This window comes from Zosterops lateralis (genome assembly GCF_965231275.1).
Source record: "Zosterops lateralis genome assembly, chromosome: 26".
Classification (NCBI taxonomy): Eukaryota; Metazoa; Chordata; class Aves; order Passeriformes; family Zosteropidae; genus Zosterops; species Zosterops lateralis.
In genome coordinates, this window is record NC_139786.1 from 3779780 (window position 1) to 3795661 (window position 15882).

At 49.9% G+C, this 15882-nt stretch overlaps 1 protein-coding gene across 1 annotated transcript; it reads left to right on the forward strand.

Annotated features, from left to right (window-relative positions):
* Positions 1-5391: 5391 nt before the first annotated feature.
* TAF8 (TATA-box binding protein associated factor 8) lies at positions 5392-14550 on the forward strand (the record flags this gene model as incomplete). The annotated part of the gene is made up of 8 exons (XM_083878576.1): positions 5392-5451; positions 6864-7020; positions 8274-8372; positions 8615-8677; positions 9025-9149; positions 10891-11038; positions 11876-12018; positions 13733-14550. 8 exons carry the CDS (start codon positions 5392-5394, stop codon positions 13874-13876), a joined length of 939 nt encoding a protein of 312 aa, XP_083734702.1. The 3' UTR covers positions 13877-14550.
* Positions 14551-15882: the final 1332 nt, after the last annotated feature.

Genomic DNA, 15882 nt, shown 5'->3' on the forward strand with positions numbered 1-15882 from the left:
CCTTGATGCCAGAGTCCCTCCAGGCAGTATTTAGGATCTTTTAAGGGAATCCATGGCAGGGCTAAGGCCTCTCTTGTGTCCCCATTCCCAGAGTCTCTCCAGGCAGATTTTAGGATCCCTTGATCCCAGAGTCCCTCCAGACAGTTTTTAGGATCTTTTAAGGGAATCCATGGCAGGGTAGAGGCCTCTCTCATGTCCCCACTCCCAGAGCCCCTCCAGACAGTTTTTAGGATCTTTTAAGGGAATCAATGCCATGAATCAGGCAAAGGCCTCATGTCCCAATTCCCAGAGCCCCTCCAGACAGTTTTTAGGATCCCTTCAGGGACCTGCTCATCACCATCCCCAGGATAAAGCAGGAGAGGCTGGGCCAGACAAGTCCTGGCTGTGCAGAACGTGGGGATCTGACAATTCCCATCATCCCTGATCCCATCCAGCCTCTGGAATGGCCACAGTGGCTGCACTGAGCCCGAAGTGACAATGACAACCTGCAGGTGACACCGGGCACAGAACTTGTCACCCTCTGCTCTTCAGGAGGGCGGGTGAGGAGCATTCCCATTGTCTGGAGGAATCCAAGGAATTGAGGAGTGCAGAGAGTGAAACCTGCAGAGCTCCTCTGTTCTCTCAGCCACCCCAAATCTGCTTTTCCACAGGAAATAAAATTCCCATCTGAGCTGCACCAAAAAACAAAACCAAACCAAAACAAAACAAAACAAAACAAAACAAAAAAAACCCCAAAAAAACCCCAAAAAAACAAAAAAAACCAAAACCAAACAAAAAAACCAAACAAACAAACAAAAAAACAAAACCAAAAAATCCAAACCAAACCAAACCAACAAAAACCCCAAAAAACCAAACCAAACACCAAAAAGCCCAAAACCCAAAAAGAAAATCTGAAAAAACTGAACAAAAAAAGCAGCTTGTATCCATCTCCTCATCCCTTTGGATCCCAGAAGTCCAGACAGGGGGACAGAACATTCCCTGAGTCACCAGAGGAGCAGCCTGGAGCTGGGGGGTGAAATTCCTGCTGGATTAGACGTGGATTAGGTCAGGAGCTGGTGGGATGGGAAGGAACAGATTTGACATCAGTGGATGTTGAAATAAAAAGCCCAAAACAAGAACCCATCAAATCCTGGAAGGAGGAATGATGTCTGATATTCCAACCTGACCACAGAGATCCCTCCTGGGACCTGCTGGAGGCTCTTCCTGATGGAATCAAACTCCCAGAAGGAGCTGTGGGGTGTCCACACCATGCAGGATTCCCTGGGAGGGCTCTCCTGCCCCTCAGGGGTGCCTGTGGATGAATTCCAGCTCTCTGAGGAGTTTGGGAGCACACCCAGTTCCCTGTTTATTTCCTGCATTCCCAGCAGCTGGAATTTGTTGATTTGTGGGATCAAAGAGCCCCCAGCACAGGCAGCTGCTCCCCCTGAGGTTGTTCAGAGGTTTGGGTGAACCTTTCCATGTTTTCCTCTGGAAAAATCCCCCCCTGGAATATCCCAACTCCCACCCTGGGAGGTGTTTGGCATCCTGGAAACTCTTTTCCATTCCCTGTGCCTGTGGCATCTTTGGGAAGAGTCAAAATTCCAGCTGGGAGCACTCAGAGCTCGTCCACATCCCCACACCTCACTGGGAATCCCTTTCTGGATCAAATTCCTCTTCCAAAATAACAAATCCAGGGAGAAAACTCCACGACTTTCACATCCAGAGCCTTTAACAACCACAAATTGCCACCAGTGACGCTTTAACAAACAAATAATATTCCTCAAGTATTAAAAAAGAGTCTCAAAACACTAAATAAAATATAAACCCCAACAGCCCCATGGATTTAAACTCTCCACGTTGGATTTCTCATTCCTGGAAGGCACAACCCAATGTCCATATGGGGATAAAAAAAAACAAACCCCAAACATTCCCAGAAATTCAGTTCATTCCCTGCTGGCTCAGCAGCAGCTTCCTGACCACACAAACAAGAGTTTGTCACTGTCAAACTGCACCCAAAACCCCCTCAAATTTGGTTATCCAAAGAAATTTGGGGGGCTCAGAGGAATTTTCAGTCTCAAGTGGGAGCAGGGTGGATTTGGGGGGGATTTTCACAGGGAAAATCGGCATTAATTCAGCGCTGGTGATTTGGTTTCGGACTGAAGTGGTTCAGAAATTCAGAATATCTCGGTCCTGACGTGCCCTCTGCTGGCAGCGGGGCTGGGAGCAGGAAATCCTGGGAACCAGGAGGGAACCAACAACAGCAGATCCATCCTGGTATCCAGCACATCTCTGGGATTTCAGGGACAGGAGATTAAAAAAAAAAAAATAAAAAATCTCTGAAACCTCTGAAAAGTTTCCCCCTGGAATTTGGACTCTGAGAGGTTGTTTTGCATCCTGGAAACTCTTCCCCCCACTTTCTGTGCCTGTGGGAAAATGGAATTTAAATTCCCAATGGGAGAGCTCACAAAACAGGGATGGACACAAGGGGCCAAGCAGGGTTTTGCTTCCAAATCCTGTCCCTTTTCAATGGATTTCATGGATTTCATGGATTCATGGATTTCATGGATTCGTGGAGTGATAAAATCATGGAATTGTTGAGGTTGGAAAAGCCAGGAAATCCTGGGAAAGAGGGAACCAACCACGGCAGATCCATCCTGGTATCCAGCACATCTCTGGGAATCCACAGTGAGATTTCAGGAACAGGAGATTTAAAAAAAAAAAAAAAAAAAAAAAATCTCTGAAACCTCTGAAAATTTTCCCCCTGGAATTTGGACTCTGAGAGGTTGTTTTGAATCCTGGAAACTCTTCCCCACTCCCTGTGCCTGTGGCATCTTTGGGAAAATGGAATTTAAATTCCCAATGGGAGAGCTCACAAAACAGGGATGGACACAAGGGGCCAGCAGGGTTTTGCTTCCAAATCCTGTCCCCTTTCAAATTGGATTCGTGGAGTGATAAAATCATGGAATTGTTGAGGTTGGAACAGCCAGGAAATCCTGGGAAAGAGGGAACCAACCATGGCAGATCCATCCTGGTATCCAGCACATCTCTGGGAATCCACAGTGGGATTTCAGGAACAGGAGATTAAACAGCTCCAGGCTTTCCTCTAAAAAATTCCCCACTGGAATTTGCACTCTCAGAGGTGTTTTGCATCCTGGAAACTTTTCCCCCCACTTTCTGTGCCTGTGGGAAAATGGAATTTAAATTCCCAATGGGAGCACTTATGAGATAGGGATGGACACGAGGGCCAGCAGGGTTTTGCTTCCAAATCCTGTCCCCTTTCAAATTGGATTCGTGGAGTCATAAAATCATGGAATTGTTGAAACTGGAAAATCCCTCTGGGATTCCTGAGTCTGAGCTGAGCCCAATCCCCACCCTGAGCGCTCAGTGCCACCCCCAGGTGACACCCCCAAACCTCCCCGGGCACTTCCCAGGCCTGGCTGCCCTTTCCATGAGGAAATTCCTGCTGAAATTCCACCCTGAGCCTCCCCTGGCCCAGCCTGAGGCCGTTCCCTCTCCTCCTGTCCCTGTTCCCTGGGATAAGATCCCAAAATCCCCCCCGGCTGTCCCCTCCTGTCAGGGAGCTGTGCAGAGCCACAAATTCCCCCTGAGCTCCTTTTCTCCAGGCTGAGCCCCTTCCCAGCTCCCTCAGGACCCTCCAGACCCTTCCCCACCTCCCTCAGGACCCTCCAGACCCTTCCCCAGCTCCCTCAGGACCCTCCAGACCCTTCCCCAGCTCCCTCAGGACCCTCCAGACCCTTCCCCACCTCCCTCAGGACCCTCCAGAGCCTTCCCCAGCTCCCCCAGGACCCTCCAGAGCCTTCCCCAGCTCTCTCAGGACCCTCCAGACCCTTCCCCACCTCCCTCAGGACCCTCCAGACCCTTCCCCAGCCCCGCTCCCATCCGTGGACACGCTCCAGCCCCAAAATGTCCCTCTTGCTGTGAGGGTCCAAAGTGGACACAGAATTCCAGGTGCCTCAGCAGCTCCCAGTGACATTCCTGGTCATTCAGCAAAGGCTCCCCCCTGTCCCAGCTGCTCCCAAAGCCACTCCAGAGCCCCTGGGGGTGTCCCAGGCCGGGCTGGACGAGGCTTGGAGCCACCTGGGATGGTGGGAGGTGTCCCTGCCCACGGCAGGATGAGCTTTAAGCCCCTTTCCCACCCAAACCAAAAGTCTGGGGTTGGTTGTTCCCATTCCCAAACCACTCTGGGGTGGGTTGTTCCCATTCCCAAACCAGTCTGGGGTTGGTTCTCCCATTCCCAAACCAGTCTGGGGTTGGTTGTTCCCATTCCCAAACCAGTCTGGGGTGGGTTGTCCCCATTCCCAAACCAGTCTGGGGTTGGTTGTCCCCATTCCCAAACCAGTCTGAGCCCACACCGGGGTGACCCTGGTGTCCCCCAGGCCTGGCACACACACACAGAGCCCTGCCCAGGTGACAAAGTGACACAGCCACGTCCCCAGAGATCCATCCTGAGGGACATTCAGGCACAATCCTGCTGTCCCCAAGCACACGAGGCACGAGAGATTTTATCAGACACTGAAACCACTTTGCCTCCTACCTTTGCTGCTCCATCTTGGGACCATCCAGCCCCCTCATTTCTCTCCTTTTCCAGGAATTTTTCTGCTCCTGCAGGTAAAACCAGCAGCGTGTGGGAGCTGTGTTTCCACCCAGCCCCGAGACCTTTAATTCCCAGCGTGGCAGCTGTTGTTTACATCACTTTCCCCCCACTCTGACTCTCAGCAATTGGTTCTCAGAGGTTCTGCCTGTCCCACACGTGGGTTAGAGCAGGAAGCCAGGGCTGGGAGCTGCAGCTTGGTGGTTTCCTGTTCTGTCCTCCCCTGAACACCTTGGGGACAGCTCAGGGTACAACAGGAAACCCTCGAGGTTCCCATGGTTACAGAGTTTTTTGAGGGGTTTTTAATAAATTATTTCCAAGTGGGAACGCGGTGCTGTGACAGGAGGTTTGAGTCTGGGCTCGTTGCAAAATGTGGGATAAATCATGATTATCTCAAGTCAGGATGTTCTTTGAGGTCGGATCTTCGTGCACTTTCGAGCCTAATCAGCAAGAAAGGAGAGTTAATGAGTGGAGCAGGCAAAGGCTCTTCCCTGGCTCAAGGACATCCCGGAATTAATGAGCTCCAGGGATGTCACAAATCAGGATGTCAATGGAGACTTTGCCCACTTGGCAAAATCCCCGTGTCCTGTGGAACCCCAGAACGGTTTGGGATGGACAGGATCGTAAATCTCAGCTCGTTCCACCCCCCCGTGATCCAGATATGAGGATGGGGTGGGCGGATCCAGATGTTGCCCCTCCTCCGCACTACAACTCCCACAATGCTCCGCGCTTCGCTCCACCTGCACTACAACTCCCACAAAACCCCGCGCTCCCGCCCACCGCCCCGCCGCACCTGGCGCATGCGCACAGCTCCATATGGCTCCAAGATGGCTGACACAGCGTCCGGGGGCTCGGGCACGGTAACGGCGCCTAATCCCCGGGGCGTGGGGCCGCGAGGGCGGGCTCCGGGTGGGGCCGGGCGGGGCGGCAGCGCCCGATCCCTCCGGGGCGCGGAGGCGGCCGCGGCCATGCCCCGGAGCGCGGAGGCGGCGGGTGGAGGGAGGGAGGCGCTGATTGGCTGGAAGGCCTGAGGGGAGGCGGGGTTTGATTGGCTGAGGATGGTGCGCTCGAATTGGCTGGCGGGGGACGGGGCGGGGCGTGCGAGGGGGGAGTCCTTAAAGGGGCCGCGTCCCAAAAGTGCTGGGGAGGTTCTATAAGGACACGTGTGTAAATAAATGTGTGTGTGTGTGTATATATATATATATACACATATATATGCATATACATATATATACATATATATATACACACATGTACACACACACATGCCCATGTGTGTAAGTGAGTGTATAGGACGCACGTGTGTGTGTGTGTACCTGTGTTCCTGCTCTGTGACTCCTCCCCGTCCCTGCTCCCAAACCCTTCCTAATCCCTGTTCCCACACCCTTCCCATTATCTGCCCCAGACCCTTCCCAGGAGCTGCTGTTCCCTGCCCCATCCCAGTCCCTGCTCCATGTCCCTTCCACCTGTTCCTAGACCTTTCCCATTCCCTGCTCCCTGCCCCATCCCATTGTTTGCCCCCAGACCTTTCTCAGTCCCTGCTCCCAAGCCCTTCCATTACCTGTATGCCTGCCCCATCCCATCCCATGGATCCCATCCCATGGATCCCATCCCATGGATCCCATCCCATGGATCCCATCCCATCCCATGGAGCCCATCCCAGGGACCCCATCCCATAGACCCCATCCCATTCTATGGAGCACATCCCAGGAATCCCATCCTAGGGATCCCATCCCATCCTATCTCATCCCATAGATCCCATGCCATCCAATTCCATCCCATCCCATCCCATCCCAGGGATCACATCCCATCCTATCCATCCCATCCCATGGATCCCATCCCACAGATCCCATCCCATCCCATAGATCCCATCCCACGGATCCCATCCTATCCCATGGCACGGAGCCCATCCCATCCCATGAAGCCCATCCCATGGATCCCATCCCATAGACTCTATCCCATGGAGCCCATCCCAGGGATCCTATCCTAAGGATCCCATTCCATCCCATCCTATCCCATCCCATCCCATAGATCCAATCCCAGAGATCCCATCCCATGGATCCCATCCCATCCTAACCCATGGATCCCATCCCATCTCATCCCATCCCATCCCATCCCATCCCACCCCATCTCATCCCACTGATCCCATCCCATGTATCCCATCCCATCCCTTGCCCCTCCAGCCTCTCCGTGCCCAGCCCAGCTCTCTCCCCTCTCCCGGGGTCACACTGACACCTCTCCCCGTGCCCTGACGCCCCGTTCCCTGTTCCAGCGGGCGGGCAGCAAGCAGGCGGGCACCCCTGCGGACAATTACCACCTGGCCCGGCGCCGGACGCTGCAGGTGGTGGTCAGTTCCCTGCTGACCGAGGCCGGCTTCGAGAGCGCCGAGAAAGCCGCGGTGGAGACGCTCACCGAGATGATCCAGAGCTGTGAGTGCCCCCCTGGTCTGCTTTGGGAAAGAGTTCCCCCTGGTCTGCCAGGGAAAAGCTGGAGCTTCCCTTGGAATGGAGAATGTAAACCTCCTCCTTACAAATAATTATAGTTTTGAAATTGATAAGGGACCGTGGGATTGCAGGAATCCAGGGCAGCACATTCCCAGCTCTGGGCAGCCACAGCAGGGAATTGGTGGGTTTTTAGGGGGGAAATGTGTGGAAAAATGTCGTGGAAGTCACTTGGGATCTGGGATGAAAGGAGAGGGAGAAATGAGGTTCTGTCAACACCCTCCCTGTGCCAAGGGAGCCCTGCCAGGAACTTTGGGACACGGGGGATCACTGGGGCGTGAGAGTCCAGGCTTGGATGGAGGAAAAAAGGGGGAAAAGCCTCGTGGGGTTCTGCAGATGGAAAATTCTCACTTCCCTGAGATAATCCCGGTCTGGTTGGGATGAGGTTGGACAGAAAGTTCTGGGTTCTGTGGGGAGCACACGGTGACATTCCCTGGGAAAGGGATGTGAGCACAGGGATGGCACCTGGCCTGGTTTGGGATGAGAGGAGTCTGCCAGGGGAAAGCTGGAGCTTCCCTTGGAATGGAGAATGTAAACTCCCATCCCTCTGAATTATTGTAGTTTTGAAATTAAAGGGATTTCAGGCAATGATGTGGGAGTAGGAATAATGGTTCTTTACTAGGGAATGGAGAATGTAAACTCCCATCCTTCCCAATAATTATAGTTTTGAAATTAAAGGGATTTCAGGCAATGATATGGGAATAGGAATAATGGTTCTTTACTAGGAATATTAAAAATACAAATGTATTTTTAGTATATATTTTATATATACTAAAAACTATGCTGGAATAAAGAGAAACAACAGAATTCCAGAGAAACAATAAAAATTCCAGAGAAACAACAAAATTCCAGCTATTTCCTTCATGAAATCCCTTTTGGAGCAGTTCTGCTCCTTCCCTTGGGGGTGTTGATGAAAACCTCACCTCTAGATTTGTTCTGAAATCAAGAAATAATCATTTCTGGGCTTATTTTTCATGTTTTAGATGCAGATTTGCCTTTGTGGCAAAATTTTGTGATTTTTTAATCCTTAGCATCCCAGTGCTTTAATTTTAAACACACATCCTGCAAAATGCTCCATCCCAGGGGCTGTTTGCTAAATTTGTTACAAAATTCCCAATCCTTGGAGCTGACACAGCCGTGGCCACAGTGAGAATTAAACCTGTGGTGGTTTTATCCCGCAGATATTTCAGAAATTGGGAGGAGTGCCAAGTCCTACTGCGAGCACACAGCCAGGACCCAGCCCACGCTCTCAGACATCGTGGTGACCCTCGTGGAAATGGGTGAGCAGCTCCCTCATCCCACTCTTTCCACCTTTGGATTGGGAGATCTGGCCCCAAAATCTGGGATTTGGGCGGTGCCCACTGCTGTGGGCACACACAGCTCATGGTTTTCCTTGTTCCTTCCCATTATCCCCTCCCTGGCCCATCCCATTCTTGTTTAATTTGGAAAAACTCTGGAGAGAGGGGAATTTTGACAGGCTGAGCTCCTGGAGTGATTCCTGCTTCCCTCTCTTGTGTTCCAGGGTTCAACGTGGAAACTCTTCCCGCCTACGCCAAGCGTTCCCAGAGGATGGTGATCACTGCCCGTATGTGGGGAACCTGTCCTGGTGTGCAGGGAGCTGGGAATAACCTGGAATTCCTCTCTGCTGCCTCTCAGAGAGCTCCTGATGAGCTTTTTGTGGGACAATCCCAGGAATTTGGGGCTCTTTTAGTAACACCACTGGAGGTGAAGGGGCCTCAGGAGAACCCCCAGGGTGGTTTTGTTTGCAGGACAGAGGGCTCAAGGGAGCCCTTTCCCCTCTGGGATGCCAATCCCAAGGTTGTGGATGTGCTCCGTGCCTTGGATGGGTCAGGGATGGGCTCACAGCTTTGGGGGGACCCTGGGCAGGAGGATTTTGGTGTTTTCCCTGATTCCTGTGTGTTCCCACTGCAGCTCCGGTGACAAACCAGCCCGTGACCCCCAAAGCCCTGACAGCTGGGCAGAACAAGCCTCATCCACCCCACATTCCTGGGCATTTCCCAGAGTTCCCAGATCCTCACACCTACATCAAGACACCAGTGAGTGAAAACAACATTTTTCTGCTGTTTGGGATCTGTTTGAATTCCAGGAGGGGGGTGGTTTTACTGCTGCCATTTATCCCAAATATTTCTCCTGACTTAATACATTCCTTCCTTGTGGGTTGTGGACATCCCTTGCCATCCAGAAATCAGCCAGAATCCCTGGATTTCTGTCTGACTTTTGTGCTGGTTGAAGTCCAGAACCCCAGGAGTGGTGTTTTTTTTACTGCAGCACTGGTGCTATTTATCCAAATATTGTTTTTCCTGGCTTTGAATATTCCTTGTTTGTGGGTTGTGGACATCCCTTGGGATGGGATCCTTCCCATTACCTGCTCCCAGAGCCTTCCCAGTTCTGAATTCCTGGCCCTTCCCCTTATCCATTCCCTGGCCCATCCCATTATCCACTCCCTGGCCCTTCCCTTTATCCATTCCCTGGCCCATCCCATTACCTGCACCCAGACTCTTCCCAGTTCAGGATCCCTTCCCAGTTCAGAATCCCTGGCCTATTCCTTTTTCCACTCCCTGGCCCTTCCCTTTATCCATTCCCTGGCCCATCCCATACCTGCTCCCAAACCCTTCCCAGTTCAGGATCCCTTCCCAGTTCTGAATCCCTGTCCCATCCCTTTATCCATTCCCTCGCCCATCCCGTACCTGCTCCCAAACCCTTCCCAGTTCAGGATCCCTTCCCAGTTCAGGATCCCAGGCCCATCTCATTATCCATTCCCTGGCCCATCCAATACCTCTACCCAGACCCTTCCCAGTTCAGAATTCCTGGCCCTTCCCTTTATCCGTTCCCTGTCCCATCCCATTACCTTCTCCCAGACTCTTCCCACTTCAGAATCCTTCCCACTTCAGAATCCCTGGCCTATCCCATTATCCACTCCCTGGCCCTTCCCTTTATCCATTCCCTGGCCCATCCCATTATCCATTCCCTGGCCCATCTAATACCTGCACCCAGACCCTTCCCAGTTCAGGATCCCTTCCCAGTTCAGAATTCCTGGCCCATCCCATTATCCACTCTTTGGCCTTTATCCATTCCCTGGCCCATCCCATTACCTTCTCCCAGACCCTTCCCAGTTCAGAATCCCTGGCCTATCCCATTTTCCATTCCCTGGCCCATCCCTTTATCCATTTCTTGGCCCATCCAATACCTGCACCCAGACCCTTCCTAGTTCAGGATCCCAGGCCCATCTCATTATCCACTCCCTGGCTCTTCCCTTTATCCATTCCCTGGCCCATCCAATACCTGCTCCCAGATCCTTCCCAGTTCAGAATCCCTTCCCAGTTCAGAATCCCTTCCCAGTTCAGAATCCCTAGTCCATCTCATTATCCACTCCCTGGCTCATCCCATTGTCCATTCCCTGGCCCATCCCATACCTGCTCCCAGACCCTTCCCAGTTCAGAATCCCTTCCCAGTCCAGGATCCCTGGCCCATCCCATTATCCATTTCCTAGCCCTTCCCTTTATCCATTACCTTCTCCCAGACCCTTCCCAGTTCAGAATCCCTTCCCAGTTCAGAATCCCTGGCCCATCCCATTATCCACTCCCTTGCCCATCCCACTGTCCATTCCCTGCCCCACCCCACACCTGCACCCACACCCTTCCCATCGCAGAACCCCCAGACTCCTACCCCGTAACTCTCCAAAACCCGTGCACAGTGAAGAGCAGAGCCTACAGCTCCTCCACCCCTGTGCTGTCTGGAAGTGGAGCTGTTCCATCCCCTCCTCCCCTCCCTGCCCAGACGTACCGGGAGCCGGTGTCCGACTACCAGGTGCTGCGGGAGAAGGCGGCGTCCCAGCGCAGGGACGTGGAGAGGGCCCTCACTCGCTTCATGGCCAAGACAGGAGAGACCCAGAGCCTCTTCAAGGACGATGTCAGCACATTCCCACGTCAGTGATTCCGTTATTTTGGGGTTTGGGAGTCATCCCATGGGTGGTGGAAGGTTGGGAAAGGAGGGATTTGGGAGGAAAAGCAGAGAGTAACTCCTAAACTCCCCAAGTATTGCTATAATACTGAGCTTTCTGATGATAGTTTACATATTTTTCTTCAAAGTCTCTCAAAACAATCTATATTGTTTTCATTCCTCTCGGTGATGGACTTTTGAATTGACCACTGGGGTCAAAGAGGTGTTCCCCTCATTGACCAATCCTTGACCAAATCCCAAATACTCTATAAACCCTAAATCATAATAAACTGTCCTATTTTCCCTGCTTCTACCTGACGGGTAAGTGTAGTTCTTTTCCTGTCCCTAACTGTAACACCCAAGGCTTGCTTTTTTCCTTTTTATCTCCTGATGGAGAACATCTAAACCCAAATCTCATCCCAATTTTGTAACCTCACCAAGGAATTTCTTCTCCCTGACATTTTCCTGCTGCTGGAAATTTTCCTTTCTCTCTGCCTGCAGAGTCTTGATGGGAATTCCCTTTCCCAAGGCTCCCTGGCAGCACAGCTTCCTTTAGGAGGAACCCAACTTCCCAGTTAATGGGGTGGAGGTCAGGAAGGGTTTTTTATGTTGTGTCCTTGGCTGTAAACATAAAGAAATTCAGCAAATTGGGAAGTAGAGACTGACATTTTTTAGGGATCAGGATTTCCTTCCTGATCCTCAGGAACAGCAGGAAACGTGTCAAACCCCAGAGTGTTTAATCTCTATAACTTTGCCCTTAATTTCTGAGGGGAGGAATTTCTCCCAGCTTCCTGACTGTGTCTCCTCTTTTCCCTGACCCCAGTGATTGCTGCCAGGCCTTTCACCGTGCCCTACCTGACAGCTCTGCTCCCCTCCGAGCTGGAAATGCAGCAGATGGAGGAGACGGATTCCTCGGAGCAGGACGAGCAGACGGACACCGAGAACATCCCGCTGCACATGGGCACGGTAGGGCCACCCTGGGGGGCTCCTGGGGGACACTCCTGCAGCTTGGAAACCTGCCTCTGCCTCCTGGGAAAGGGGAAATGGAACTGAACATTGTCAGGGTTCTCCAGCTTGGAATTCTGGCTCTGTTTTCTGGGAAAGGGGAAACAGAACTCAACATTGTCAGGGTTCTCCAGTTTGAAAACCTGGCTCTGATTCCTGGGAAATGTGTCTAAATGTGTCTAAATGTGTCAGCTTGGAATTCTGGCTCTGTCTCTGGGGAAATGGGAAATTGAAATGAACATTGTCAGGGTTCTTGAGCTTGGAAAACCTGGCTCTGTTTCCTGGGAAAGGGGAAAGGGAGCTCAACAGTGTCAGGGTTCTTGAGCTTGGAAAACCTGGCTCTGTTTCCTGGGAAAGGGGAAAGGGAACTCAACAGTGTCAGGGTTCTCCAGCTTGGAAAACCTGGCTCTGTTTTCTGGGAAATGGGAAAGGGAGCCCAACATTGTCAGGGGTCTTGAGCTTGAAAAATCTGGCTCTGTTTCATGGGAAATGGAAAAGAACACTGTCCTTCTTCTTGAGCTTGGAATTCTGGCTCTGTTTTCTGGGAAAGGGGAAATGGAAATGAACATTGTCAGGGTTCTTAAGCTTGGAAAACGTCTGTTTCCTGGGAAATGGAACCAAACATTGTCCTGGTTTTTGAGCTTGGATTTCTGTCTCTGTTTCCTGGGAAATGGGAAGTGGAACTGAACATTGTCAGGGTTCTTAAGCTTGGAAAACCTGGCTCTGTCTCCTGGGAAAGGGGAAGGGGAGCTCAACATTGTCAGGGTTCTCCAGTTTGGAAAACCTGGCTCTGTTTCCTGGGAAATGTGTCTAAATATTGTTCTGGTTCTTCAGCTTGGAATTCTGGCTCTTGGAAAATGGGAAATGGAACTGAACATTGTCAGGGTTCTTGAGCTTGGAATTCTGGCTGTGTTTCCTGGGAAAGGGGAAATTGAAATGAACATTGTCAGGAAAACCTGGCTCTGTTTTCTGAGAAAGGGGAAACAGAACTCAACATTGTCAGGGTTCTTAAGCTTAGAAAAGTTGGCTTTATCTCTTGGAAAATGGGAAATGGAACTGAACATTGTCCTGGTTCTTGAGCTCGGAATTCTGGCTGTTTCCTGGGAAATGGGAAAGGGAACTGAACATTGTCAGGATTTTCCAGCTTGGAATTCTGGCTGTGTCTCCTGGAAAATGAGCAGAGTGGGTGGGAAAAGGCAACTTAATATTGTTGTGGTTGTTGAGTTTAGGAAACCTGGCTCTGTCTCCTGGGAAATGGATCTAAACATTGTCCTGGCTCTTCAGCTCCCTGCAGAGTTCAGTGCAGGGCAAGGCTGAAGGAGGAGCTTTCAGTAAATCCCAAATTTCAGTGGCAGGGAAGAGGCCTCTCCTTGGATCCCCCAGTTTCCCAAAGCATTTTCCTGTCTTAGAACCCAGGAGGCTTTTAATGCAGCTCCTTGTGTGCCTGGCTGTTGATTATCCCTCCTGCCCACAGATTCTGTGGCTTGAACTTGGAATCCCAGAATGGTTTGGGGTGAGAGGGACCATAAAAATCTTGTCCCATGGGCAGGGACACCTTCCCCTATCCCAGATTGCTCCAACCTGGCCTCAGGGATGGGGCAGCCACGGATTCCGTGGGCAGAAGGATTTCTAAGCCTGACTTTAATTTTTTAATTGTTGTTTTTGGCTGTGCCAGGACGATGCAGGACCCGAGAAGGAGAACACCTCAGTGCTGCAGCAGAACAACAACTTGGCAGGCAGCAGGAACGGGGAGGAGAACGTCATTGACAACCCCTACCTGAGACCTGTGAAAAAACCCAAAATCCGCAGGAAGAAGTGAAAGGGAGGACCTGAAATCCCTTTGGCTGCTCCAGGAAACACACGGGGCTCAGGAGAGGCAAGTCCAGCTGAGCAAGAATCTCTGAACTCCACTCCCATCCTGCTTCCCTGTGCTCCTCTTCCCTCTGCTCACTGGGATGGGCCAGGAAAACCACCTGGGAATTGTCTGGGGGACTTTGAGTTTCCTCTGTGGGGATGATTTATTTTCTGAGCCACTCAGGGCTTGGATTTGGAGGACGTGGAGGTTGGATTTAGAGGACACAGGGGGTGGATTTGGAAGGCACAGAGGCTGGAGCTGAGGGACCCAGGGCTTGGAGAGACCCAGGGGTGGATTTGGAGGATCCAGAGTTGGATTTGGAGGATCCAGGGTTGGATTTGGAGGATCCAGAGTTGGATTTGGAGGACCCAGGGTTGGATTTGGAGGATCCAGAGTTGGATTTGGAGGACCCAGGAGCTGGAGCTGATGGACACAGGGATTAAATTTTGATTTGGAGGACCCAGGAGCTGGAGCTGATGGACACAGGGATTTTCCTGCCCCCACTTCCCAGCAGAACCCAGTGTTGTGTCAGTACCTGGCAGGCTGGAAAAAGAATTCCCATCAACCCTTAAATCCAAGGAATTATTAGCAAAGAAACCTCCCAGGGAGGTCCCTCCTTTCAAATTCTTGGCAGGTAAAAAAAAATCTTTTATTTTATAACCTGAAGGTTTTTGTTGTGCTGGTAAAGGAATATTTTTTCACATTTTTAGCAGGTAAAAACCCAAATTTTTTCTTTTATAACCTGAAGGTTTTTGTTGTGCTGGTAAAAGGAGTGTCCTTTCACATTTTTGGCAGGTAAAAAACTAAATTTTTCCTTTTATAACCTGAAGGTTTTTGTTGTGCTGGTAAAGGAGTGTCCTTTCACATTTTTAGCAGGTAAAACCCCCAAATATTTTCTTTTATAACCTGAAGGTTTTTGGTGTGCTGGTAAAGGAATATTTTTTCACATTTTTAGCAGGTAAAAAACCCAAATCTTTTATTTTATAACCTGAAGGTTTTTGTTGTGCTGGTAAAGGAATATTTTTTCACACTCTTGGCAGGTAAAAAACCAAATTTTTCCTTTTATAACCTGAAGGTTTTTGTTGTGCTACTAAAGGAATGTTTTCTCACATTTTTGGCAGGTAAAAAAACCCCAAATCTTTTATTTTTATCTTTTTCTCACACAACTCAAGTCCTTGGAGAGTTCCCTCCTTCCCCAGTTTGCTCTGGAAGTTGGGAAATGGAAAACAAAACTGCTCTGATGGCAGCAGTGCTTTTATCATCAAAAATTGATTTTTTTTTCTCTCCCCTGCTTTATTTCACCCCTTTATTTCCTTTATTTTTATAAAGTTCTGGAGGGCTTTGCTTTTATTTTCCTTCAGTATTTTCTTAGGTAAAATATGGGTTGAATTTCCATCAGAAAAAGCTCCTGTGGTTTGGTGTCCAATCCTCCAAAAATTCCAAATTCCTCTCCATGCAGTTAAAAGGATCCACTCTCTTTCCTCATCACCCAGGGAGGATAAAAATAAAAATAAAAATAAAAATCTGGGGTTTTTTTGGTTTTTTTTTTTTTTTTAATGATCTCCTGCCATAAAATCTGAAATTAAATCTGAAATTAAATGTGTGCCACTGTCACTTCTGCCGGTGCCTTGTTTGTACAGAGTGATAAATGTACAGATAAACCCTGTATATGTTTGTAAATATCCAAAAAGTTTTATCTTTTTTTTAAACTTTTCTTTCTTTTTTTTTTTCTGCAAGGATGGAAAAATCCCTTGCTGGGTAGAGGGAAAAAAAAAAAAAATCAAACAAAAAAAGTGTGGAATGAATATTGTGGTTTTTATGTTCATAATAAAAGAAATTTTATCTCCTGATGAGCAAATTGTAATTTTTTTATGTTTGTAATAAAAGAAATTTTTATCATTTCAGGAGTGGGAAAATGCCTCACACATCACTTTTTTTTTTTTTTTTTCTGGTTAGAAAGAATTAAGTGG